At 39.3% G+C, this 12,165-nt stretch overlaps 1 protein-coding gene across 3 annotated transcripts in view; it reads left to right on the top strand.

Annotated features, from left to right (window-relative positions):
- The window catches only part of PELI2 (pellino E3 ubiquitin protein ligase family member 2), a 230,911-nt gene that overhangs the window by 202,096 nt on the left and 16,650 nt on the right, over window positions 1-12,165 (top strand). For all 3 annotated transcript variants that reach the window (XM_073350039.2, XM_073350041.2, XM_073350038.2), the window contains one exon: window positions 5,971-6,072. In XM_073350039.2, the coding sequence (XP_073206140.2) occupies window positions 5,971-6,072 (102 nt within the window). The remainder of the gene's footprint in view (window positions 1-5,970; window positions 6,073-12,165) is intronic.

Genomic DNA, 12,165 nt, shown 5'->3' with positions numbered 1-12,165 from the left:
CTTCACAACACGCTCTCGCAAGGAGTTCCAGAGGTTGACAGTGTGTTGCATGAAAAAAATACTTCGGTATAAAATGGTCAGGAGATTCTGTTCTGACTTGGACAAAATTTCATTGCTATAATTTGCTTTTCCAGTACCAAAATCTACACTAGCTTTGACTTGTGGATTCATGGCCATTGGGAATATGTTAATTTTACCTTTTTCACCATCCCTTGTTCACTAGCTAAAATCTCCTTTCCCTATTTCTCTTTAACTCTATGCAAACGAAGGATTCACGCTTACCAATTTCATCCTTCAAGTAGGTGTGGTTCATAGAAAAAAGGGTCTGAAAGAAATAACACTTAAGTCATGTGCCCCTCTTTGAAAGTCATATCAAACTTCAATCGATATTGCTCCCCCATGCACTAATACGGAGAGTAATATACATTTTAAAATAATACTCTAACCCAAAACAGAATTTTTGTACAACTTTTTTTCACCTGTATTAAAAATGGAAATACTGATGCAACCATACCAGTGGTTGTGCTACCCATGTTAGGGGCAAGGGTAGAGTCCATCGTGTCGGGGGGGTTATTTAGTCAGGGGGTACTCAGTTAACGCCCTCTTAATAAGGAGCTGATTTTAATAAAGTATTCTAAAATCCACATGCATGCATAGTGAGAGTCTCAAATATTAGTATGTCACAGGAGGAGTAGGGGTAGGGGAATCCTACTTGGGTGTAAACTTGGGGTCATTTGGTCAAGGAATTCCTCAGATACAGTACAAGCAGCTCATAGTCAAATTGCTTTAAAAAACATGGATAGCAAGATGGTCTTGAAAATGGATATCCCATAATAGGGGCTAAGACTCTAGGAGAAGAGAACCTATAGGGGTGACTGGATCCGTTCATATCTCTTCAGTTCTCCCATGATCCAGAAGGTTTTGCAGAACCCCTTCCCTCTAATCCTCAAAGTGGAATACAGCGTCTGGGGCTCTGCTCCACTCCCCCTTGCTGCATCTATTTGGTAGATGTGCTCCTCAGAGCCTGTTAGTTTCCACCTTCTTTCCTCCACTTGCCTCCTGGAGCAGTACGGGAGTCCCGGAAGGGCCAGAAAGAGGGCAGAGTTGGTAGTTGAGTAGCAGTGGTGTGTCCCTTTAGCCTCCGTACCCAGAGGTACGTGCCAGTTGTACCTCCTGCACTATCACCATTTCATCAAAAAGAGGAAATTCACTACCTCAGAACTCTGTATTGAAGTTAAGGTTGACCGGCACTGCCTTGTACCTCTCCAGAAGGTATACATCAGCCCCACCCCACAACCTGGATTCTTCCTTCTGAGTGATGTCCCATCTTGCCCTGACAGACAACACAGCACTCTGTCCTTCCAGACGATATGGAGCACTGCAGGATGGAGCACACGGTATAGTGTAGGAAAAGCCTGTCAAACTGTGTCCTCACTAAAGCAAAGGTTGTATTTAGAGCAGGCTTTGTGAACACCGCATGATATTAGAGTAGCAGCCGTGTTAGTCTGTATTTGCAAAAGAAAAGGAGGACTTGTGGCACCTTAGAGACTAACCAATTTGAGCATAAGCTTTCGTGAGCTACAGCTCACTTCATTGGATGCATGCAGCCGATGAAGTGAGCTGCAGCTCACGAAAGCTCATGCTCAAATAAATTTGTTAGTCTCTAAGGTGCCACACGTACTGCATGGTATGTTTACACTGTAGCTGAGAGCAAGCCTCGCAGCCTGGATAGATAAACTTTTGCAGGCGTGGCTCCCTCTAGCATGCTAAAAATAGATATGTAGATGTTGTGACTTCAGAGACCAACCTGTAATGTCTACACAGCTATTTTTAGTTCACCTGTGTGAGCCCTGCTAACACACGTCTGTTTGCTCAGGTTGGGAAGATTGCTTCCAACTGCAGTGGAGACATACCCTAAGGGCTACACCGAGACTTTGCTCAACCACTTCCCAAACCAAAGTTGCCTGATGTTAGCACCCCATGTCCTAAGGATTCCCTCTGGAACATCACGTGCCCTTGACTCTGACCTGTAGTGCACTAACTGCTTCAGATCTCCATGGCAAACAGGCTTTTGTGTTCTTCTTGCACAACCAATGCATCTCCCCACAGAAATGAGCCGTCCATGATCTCTGGCATCTGCGAAGGGGGGCAGATGCACCTTTCTTCATGTTTCAGCATGCACTGTGGCAACCTGCTGCAAGTAATCCCTGCACCAGTCAATATAGCTGTCCTTAACACAATGTAGGGCAGTTGGAGTGCATGCAGACAAATGAGAGAATACAGTTGTGGGACACACCACAGAACATAAAATGGCACATTACTTCATTACTCCTGATGTCTGCTTATTATAGGGCAGCCCTGGCAGAAACAAACTTATCCTACATCCCCCCTCTCCCCTCCAAAGTAACTCTTGCCAGCTCCAAGGGGCAGAATTAAGGTTGCAGGGCTCATGTGCACCTTTAAGTCTCGCTATTTCCTGGTTTTCAGAGGTTTAGCTATAGGTGTGGTTGATGTTCTAGGAAGTATTGAGGCGCTACATTAATGAAGTTTTTGGGTAGTGAATTAAATCAGATGCCAACTTTTGCAAATCTATCACAGATTTTGTGATATTTAGTGCGTTTTCTCAAAACGCCAACTCCTGGAGCAGTACAATGATGTCACAATCTCCACTGTGTTTATTTTTTTTAAATGAAATAAACTGTCCTTCATGGTTGTGGTGGAAAGCTTAAAAGCACAAACCGCAAAGGCCCTTAGTGCAAGTTGTTAGGTAGGTTCTGTACCTTTCTGTGCTTGTACAGTGCCCGATGCACTGGGTGCTACTGGAAACAAACAGTTTTACTTTAGTGGCCAATTGCTTTCTAAGGCAAGTAGTAAAAATACATATGAAAATTTCTGTGAACTGGAGCAACTGCCTGGGCTGTATTCACTGTGGAAAGTATGTCTTGTACACTTGGAACAATTTCTGAGCATTTTGAAAAGGAGTTATACAATACCAGGAAATACACTGCTAAATTCAGTTTTTCAATGGAAGGGGGAGAAAAACCCTGCTGATATAACAGATTGAAAAGGTGCATCCATTGCTAGATACATTACTTCAGATGTGATTTTCATTTCTCAAATCTGAAGAAAATGACAGCCTTTGGCAATATTAATTAATTTTTCTAAAGCCGAGGTTATGAGTTAGTCTAAAAGTAATTTCAGGTAAACCAGCTTCTAAAGTAGCTAGTATATGGGTCTAAAATAAGGTGTCTACAGCTCAGGTCACCTAGTAAATGCTAATAGGAACCAAATGAGAGTTCGGGAATTAAAGCCGTAATGCATTAGTGAGCGTGTGGTATAGGATTCATTGGAATATGGTGACATTTATGAAGGGCCTAATATTACAGCTCATACATCAAAAGGATTTGTTTTTCAGATTGCGTTAGACTGCTTTGTGACTAGTGAGGGCTGGATTCTAATCTAATGGCTGGAGGAATGGAGATAAAAATAACTTATAGGCATGTCCTGGCCTAGTTTTTTTCGGAGAAAGTATTGGTCAGGGTCAGTCTAATAACGATTAGACATGCTAAAGGAGCCAAAATTCTGATTAGATTTATGCAATCTATGCCACATAATTAGTACCTGTAAAGGTCCATAGTATGTTACAGAAGTAAAAAACATACTTTACGTTGACAGCAGTAGAATGGTATGCTGGAAAAAAAAAAATCAGACTAGTTTAGCGGTCTAGGCTAAAAGTTCACTTGATTTGCTCTTTCAGTTAGAGACAGCACTATATAAAGTGCCCATTAGCTCTGAGACCGATAGGACTTGTGTTTCCAGAGTTGGTCATTAATCTTTCCAACCCCTATTAATGTTTGTAATATATTTATATACTAAATTTGTCTTCACGTTTGTAAATGTGGTTATGTATATTAAACTTTGCTGCTTTCTGTGTTTAAAAGTTGTATGATTTATGTTACATACGTTGTTTTCACTATTTTATTTATACTGCAGTAGCACCCACAGACCATAGTCAGGGCTCAGGACCCTATTATGCTAAGTGTTGTATGTACAAAACGTAAAAGATTGTCTCTGCCCTAAACAGTTTACAGTCTAAGGCCCAATCCTGCAGTTTTTGATATGCTGGCAGACTGCTGACTTGTATAGAGCCCCAATGACTTCAGTGGCAAGATGGGACCTAAATAGATAACAGGTGACTACAACAAATGGTGAGACAGTTATGATCAATGTAAAGTTATAAATGCATGGAACTTCTGTAATTTATTTATACATTATAGCAGTTATAATTACGTGGGATAGATTGCATAAATCTATGGAGAAATTAGCTTATCAGTGATTACTGTGCATGTATAAATTCATAATTAAAAATGGTCCAGTTTTTGTCCATTCATAAAACAAAACATCATAGCCTGAAATCTTGTAACCTCTTTAATGTTGTAAGTTGTATTCCATGAAACTGAAATATGGCTAAACATGTTCACCTGGAACAATGGGATGCATTTCTTCTTCCTTACAATAGTGTGATTTAAAAAAAAAAAAAAATTAAGTCTGGAATGTTAGACTTTGCTGTTTCCGTGTTTTCTGTGGCTTTCTCAGACGTTTAATGGTACTCCAAAAAGCTTTTTGTGGCTCATTTAAGAAATCAACTCTATTGCTTTGGGATCAGTTAGAAAGTCTCAAAACAATTTTCAGGGACTTTATTTCACTATCTGAAGCAATAAAGAAAAGTATACCAAGCTGCTCAATTTAACTATCCATTTCCATATTGGATACTTGTCATTTTGTAAATCAAGAGAAATATGAATAAATCACCAGTGTGATAGATGATCTCTTTAAACATCGGTTGATCTAATTAATTATGGCATCATCTTTTAGAGTTGTGACCAGTGTTGAACTTGGGCATTTTTAACCGACTTAAATTTCCATTCTATTGGTACATGTACTCTGTGCTGCAGAAATTCTATTTATATAGATGCATCTGCGTGCTGAATAACTATTAATTCTGCAGACTATGCTGATCTCAATAACTTGAGCCAAACTGTTCAGTCTTTACAAACTAAAAAACTATATTTCATCTGGAATGAGTTAATGTTGGCTGGTTGTTTTGTTTTGGAAGATGTAATTTTTAGATTCTAATGGTCTTGTGTCACTGATCATAAGTTAGTTGGTGTTTCACTTGCGTTAGTACCCCCTTCTGAAAATTTGAGAAAAAATAATTTCTTAGTACTTTGTCCTTTGATATGAGGCTGAAAAGTGTTCTGAAAAAGTCAAGTATTATTTGCACTGGATATTCTTTAGAAATGAGTATGAACTTGTATGCAGTTAATGTATTATCCCGTTATCTGCCGGACTTGGTTTTTTCATATTTTTTTATAATGGTTACATTGTATATTCAATGTAATGCTATTCTGGTAAATTCAGAAAGCTTAAAAATCATTTTGTTTCAAATGAGTTACTACTTTAAACTTTATATGTATAAAAACAGTGAATCACTGATGCTATTTAAGCTTTAGATAACTCTTGCTAAAAATTGAATAAAATTAATTTTTTAATAAAAAATAAATCTAGTTTAAGTGTGGTGTCTTCTTTTCTTTTTTGTTTTTGTGCAAAGGAAGATGGGGTATATGGATGCCAGGATTCTGAGGGGTAGTAATTTTAGGCCCATGATGAAATTTCAAAAACAAACCTGGTAGACTGGGGATCTAAATTTCTCAAATATTAGTTACGCTTGTAGTCTTAAAATACATAGGGAGCAAACAGATACAGTTCTTGAATCCGAAAAGCCATTGTAAGAACTAAGGTGTTTTGTTTGTGTGTCGATTTACTCAGCTTTGTAATAGAATGTTGTAGTACACTGTTCTTTTTTCTGGATTATTGTCAGGTGTTTATTTAGTGAAATGAGTCTGATTATAATGTTTAACAGTAAACTTATGTGAAATGGAAATATCTTTTTGTTCTCTTATTCAACAGGCCATCAGCTGTAAAGGTCAGCACAGTATCTCTTATACGTTATCCAGAAACCAGACAGTTGTAGTGGAGTATACACATGATAAAGATACAGATATGTTTCAGGTAAGACTCTGCTTATTAAAATAGTATACTTGGTATACAGCCTCTGCAACCAATCCCACTTGTACTCTTTCTTAAGTGTTACCTTTGTGCTATAGAATTCTCATGGCCATATTTAGAGTTCCTCTTCCTATTGAACAGGCTATCTTTTTTAACCAGAGCCAGTAACATCCTTACCCCCTTCCACCACTGTTTGTTTTCAATACGGGTATCATAGCAGCTGTAAAAATGGCACATGCAATGTATTTGGGAGCATTAAGAAACACTAAGGCCCAGAATACAACTAGAGTTAGAGGGGTTGGAGTAGAAAGGGAGTAGTTGGGAGCAGGAGATGGGAGAAGGAAGGGAGAGGCAGGAGCAAAATGGGGTCAGAAGACGGTGGGGCAGGAATAGGAACATGGATGGGAGCCAGGGATGAGAACTATGCCTTCAAGGAGGCAGGGGTCCTATGGAAAAAATATGTGATCTTGTAATTAAAGATTGCATCATAATGCATATAAACAAAGACACTGAATTGAGGATGCACAGGAAGCCTTATTTCTGGCATTGTCTAACTTTTGAGTGCTTGACTTTGCAACAGTAACATTCTCTTAACGTAGGTTATTTTTTAATGTCATTATTAGGGCTGTTAACTCACATGAATATTGCGATTAATTTTTTTAATCATGATTTAAGCGCAGATTTCATCGCACTGTTAAACAAAAGAATTCCAATTGAAATGTATTAAATATTTTGGATGTGTTTCTACATTTTCAAATATATTGATTTCAGTTACAACACAGAATACAGAGTTTACACTGCTCACTTTGTATTATTTTTATTACAAATATTTGCCCTGTAAAAATGATAAAACAAAAGAAATAGTATTTTTCAGTTCACCTCATACAAGTACCATAGTGCAATCTCTTTATCATGAAAGTGCAACTTACAAATGTAGATAACTGCACTCAAAAACAAAACAATGTAAAACTTTAGAGCCTACAAGTCCACTCAGTCGTACTTCTCGTTCAACCAATTACTAAGAGAAACAAGTTTGTTTACATTTACGGGAGATAATGCTGCCCGCTTCTTATTTACAATGTCACCTGAAAGTGAGAACAGACGTTCTCATGGCACTTTAGTAGCCGGCATTGCCAGGTATTTACATGCCAGATCTGCTAAACATTCCTATACCCTTTCATGCTTTTGCCACCATTCCAGAGGACATGCTTCCATGCTGATGATGCTCTTTTTAAAAAAATATGTGTTAATTAAATTTGTGACTGAACTCCTTGGGGGAGAATTGTTTCTCCTGCTCTGTGTTTTACCCGCATTCTGCCATATATTTCATGTTATAGCCGTCTCGGATGATGACCCAGCACATGTTGTTCATTTTAAGAACACTTTCGCTGCAGATTTGACAAAATGCAAAGAAGGTACCAATGTGAGATTTCTAAAGATAGCTACAGCACTCAACCCAAGATTTGAGCATCTGAAGTGCCTTCCAAAATCTGATTGGGATGAGGTGTGGAGCATGCTTTCAGAAGTCTTAAAAGAGCAACACTACGATGCGGAAACTACAGAACCCGAACCACCAAAAAAGAAAATCAACCTTCTGCTGGTGGCATCTGACTCAGATGATGAAAATGAACATGCATCGATCCGCTCTGCTTTGGATCTTTATTGAGAGAACCCATCATCAGCATGGACTTGTCCTCTAGAATGGTGGTTGAAGCATGAAGGGACATATGAATCTTTAGTGCATCTGGCATGTAAATATCTTGCAATGCCAGCTACAAATGTGGATGCCTGCTGTCGCTTTCAAGTGACGTAAACAAGAAGCAGGCAGCATTATCTCCTGCAAATGTAAACAAACTTGTTTATCTGAGTGATTGGCTGAACAAGAAGTAGGAATGAGTGGACTTATAGGCTCTAAACTTTTACATTGTTTTATTTTTGAATGTAGTTATTTTTTGTACATAATTCTATATTTGTAAGTTCAACTTTCATGATAGAGATTGCACTACCATACTTGTATGAGGTGAACTGAAAATACTGTTTCTTCTGTTTTTTACAATGCAAATATTTATAATAAAAAATATATGTACAGTGAGCACTGTACACTTTGTATTCTGTGTTGTAATTGAAATCAACGTATTTGAAAATGTGGAAAACATCCAAAAATATTTATGTAAGTAGTATTCCATTATTAACAGTGTGATTAATTACTATTTTTAATTGCTTGACACAATTTCTGTACATAGTTAGGGTCACTAGGCTGAGGAAAAAACTTGCACAGTCTTTTCTTGTCAAGGCCACACACGTTCATCTTAACAGTAATTAAATCATCCTACTTTGAGTTATTAAATGCCTTTGTTCAGTCTGTAACACTGAAAAGCGTCCAGCACTTGGTTTTCTTTCGGTTGACAGAAGAGGAGAGGAAATGGCCTAACTATCCAAATGTAAATACCCTCTGCTCCAGTCATTTTCTATTCTTGCTCCATGCAAAGTTCTCCCAGGGGAATCTGTCAAACGAACCTGTTATCTTTTTTTGATGAGATTACAAGTTTGGTTGATAAATGTAATAGTGTTGACATAATATACTTAGTCTTCTGTAGAGCATCTGACTTGGTACCGCGCAACATTTTGATCAAAAAAATAGAGAGAGAAAAAATTAACCTGGAATTCATTAAATGGATTAAATGCTGGGTAACTGATCAGTCTCCTGTTAGGGGGCTTATTCCTTCACCCACTTACTTCCCTGGTCCTTCTCGCACGAACAGAGAGCAACAATACCCGAAGTCCAAAGGTGCAAACAATTCTATGTTTATTGGGGTGAACTTCCAGCAAGCATGATTCCAGTTTCCTTCCTTAGTGTTCCCCTTTCCAGCTCTGACACCACAGAGGCTTACCTGTGTCCCTGTTCCCATTTCCCCCTTTAGCTAAACATGATTCCAGATTCCCCACCCCCATTCCCTGTTCCCATTTCCCCCCACCCACCCACTCACTTCCTGATTGACTGCAGACTATATAGTAAAACTTGAGTTCTGCTTAGCTATACCTTAACCAATCATTTTCCTGAAATTTAACTAACCAATCCGAACATATTGTAACATGATTTAACCAATTATATCCCACCATCTTAATTAGTTTACACCCAGCAAAATTAATTATACAGCAGACAAACTATCACAGAACCAGGCAGAGATTGTACAGACAAACAATGGGGACTACAGTGATAGAACAAACAGAGAAATGAGGATTTCACATCCCAGCTATTGATAAGTGAGTTCTTGCCAGACAGGATGCTATCAAACTAAGTTTCCTTTTCCATTTTCTAGGCACTTCCCTTTCTCTGGAGGTGATAGGCACTATCAGGACAGGATTGTATTCTAACAGCCCAATAGCACCTTATTTCAGTGTGACTAGTTTGGAATGTGAGGAGATGACCAGTTGCTTCCCAGCTTATGGCTGCCTCTGCTGCTTAGCCAAAGGCCTTAGCCTAAGAACAGGGCCTCAGACTGTCACAGTAAGAGAAGGACCTTACACTGGCAGATGGTCATTTTGATTCTTTCTTTTATACCTCTATAACTAGCCAAGTGATAAGAATACACCTAAATTCTTAGAGTACAGGCCTTTACAGACAGGCCTGAATATCTATATCGTAACATCTCCAAATGAGGAATCATCACTGAATAGGTGTGTTTTTATCACCCTCCACGGGTGGTAAGAGGTGCTGCTACTTGGTGTCGGGGCAGGACACGGGGGTGAGGAAGTGAAGGGTATGGAGCACGAGCATGCACAGCTATTTCCTAGGCACAATTCAGAGACGGCTGACTCAGCTGGTGTGGATTGTGCAGCTAGGGAGGCTCGCGGGTCAGGGGCCCGATGTTGAGGTCCAGATCCATTGGAGAGGCAGCTGAGTGAGCAACCCTGCTTTGGCTGAGGATTTGCCTCACAGTGGCAACCTTGCGCAGAGCCTTCTGTCCCCTCTGTGACGAGTTCAGTCACAGAGATCCCCTTGGGACTATCAACTGATGTGCTGAGACTACCTCTGAGCCTGTTTTCTCTGCCAGTTTGGGCCTCCAGAACCCTGCCTTGCTGAGCCAGACACACGTGTCTGCTCCAACACAGACCCATGGTTGAACCATGCACCCCAAAGCTGCAGACTTAACTGAAAACAGCTTAAGTGCTCCTGTCTCCGGCACCCAGACACCCAACTCCCAATGGGATCCAAACCCCAAATAAATCTGTTTTACTCTGTATAAAGCTTATACAGGATAAACTCATAAATTATCTGCCCTCTGTAACACTGATAGAGAGAGATACATAGCTGTTTGCTCCCCCAGGTATTAATTACTTACTCTGGGTTAATTAATAACCCAAAAGTGATTTTATTAAGTATAAAAAGTAGGATTTAAGTGGTTCCAAGTAATAACAGACCGAACAAAGTAAGTTACCAAGCAAAATAAAACAAAACATGCAAGTATAAGCCTAATGTATTAAGAAACTGATTACGGATGAAATCTCACCCCCAGAGATGTTCCAGTAAGCTTCTTTCACAGACTGGACTCCCTCCTAGTCTGGGTCCAGCAATCACTCACATCCCTGTAGTTACTGTCCTTTGTTCCAGTTTCTTTCAAGCATCTCTTGGGGGTGGAGAGGCCATCTCTTGAGCCAGCTGAAGACAAAATGGAGAGGCTTCCAGGGCCTTTTATATTCTCTCTTGTGGGTGGCACAACATGCAACATGATGGCGTTTGTAGCACCTGGGCAAGTCGCATGTCCACGAATGATTAAGCTTTTTGCAGGCTGACGCCATTGTTCACATGTTAGTTTGAACGTTCCCAGGAAAGCTCAGATGTGGACTGGCGTCTCCCACAGTCCATTGTCAGTTAAGTGTTTCTTGATTGGGCACTTACTGAGAATAGTCCTTTCTCAAGAAGCTGACCAAATGCTTCACTGAGGCTACTTAGAATCAAACACATCGAGATACAAGTACGTAGCCAATATTCATAACTTCAAATACAAAAATGATACATACATACATACAGCATAATCAAACCCAGCAAATTACAACCTTTCCATAGACACCCCACTTGGCCGCCTCTGTACAAGACCTGGTGCAACCATAAGACCCTATGATCTATACGGTCACAGTTCATGTCAATAACGTCACATGTACTATAAAGGAATGATGATCCTCAATGTATTTATTGAGAATGAAGGCTTTATTTTTTAGAGTAGAGCAATACTTCCGATGTTCTGTTTAAAGTAGTAGGGTCAAATTCTCTTCCGTTGTCATTGAGTGAAATTCCATTAAAGTCAATGGATCTACACTTGTTTACATCATCAGAAAATTTGGCCCACCATCTTCAAAGAGTGATCTTAAGTAGTGTTCTTTGACAATAGACATGAGTGATCAATGAGTGGGTGACTACTTATAGCTTTTAATAACAAATCGTGGGCAGTGAGGCTGTCTGACAGATTATGATTGGAAAAGTTATGATTGACTTTCAGGAGTACTTCAGCATTACTGTACATCAGTGTTTGTAGCCCTAGCATGTTTGATGTATGTGTCCCAAACTACATCCTATAGCTCTCTAAATAAGAGCTCATAAAGTATTAAAACAAAATCGAAGCAACAATCTGCAAATTGATACTTGGTAGCATGACCTTCCAAAAGAAAGACACTGCGTGGGGGAACTAAATCTTTCAGAGAAATGGTAATGAAATCCAGAACCGTTCACCTCTAAATTGGTAGTTCAAATCTAGTGTAGGTTCAGAGTAATTGTCCTCTGACTCTAATGTCTAATGACTTAATGGTCAATTTACCTCCTAATGGATAAGTGCCCATGTGGCCAAAATCATTACAATTGATACTGATTAACGTTTTTTGGGTTCTTTTTGATAGTCTCAAAGGCAAAAGATTTGAATTGGCATGGAAACCGGATAGCTTTCTCTCGTGAAGGTAGTTTCTGCCACATCCATAGGGATAGTATACTGCTGTTTTAAATTATCATAGTCCTGTGTGAATTTAGTGTCTCTAGCAAGTGCTAAATTTACTTTTTTAAATGTTGAGAGATTTTTTAAATGGCTTTACTGCACTTAATATGTG

This window comes from Lepidochelys kempii, chromosome 6, assembly GCF_965140285.1.
Source record: "Lepidochelys kempii isolate rLepKem1 chromosome 6, rLepKem1.hap1, whole genome shotgun sequence".
Taxonomy (NCBI): domain Eukaryota; kingdom Metazoa; phylum Chordata; order Testudines; family Cheloniidae; genus Lepidochelys; species Lepidochelys kempii.
The sequence above is the reverse complement of the archived record's forward strand: the minus strand, read 5'-3'. Positions and strand labels throughout refer to the sequence as shown.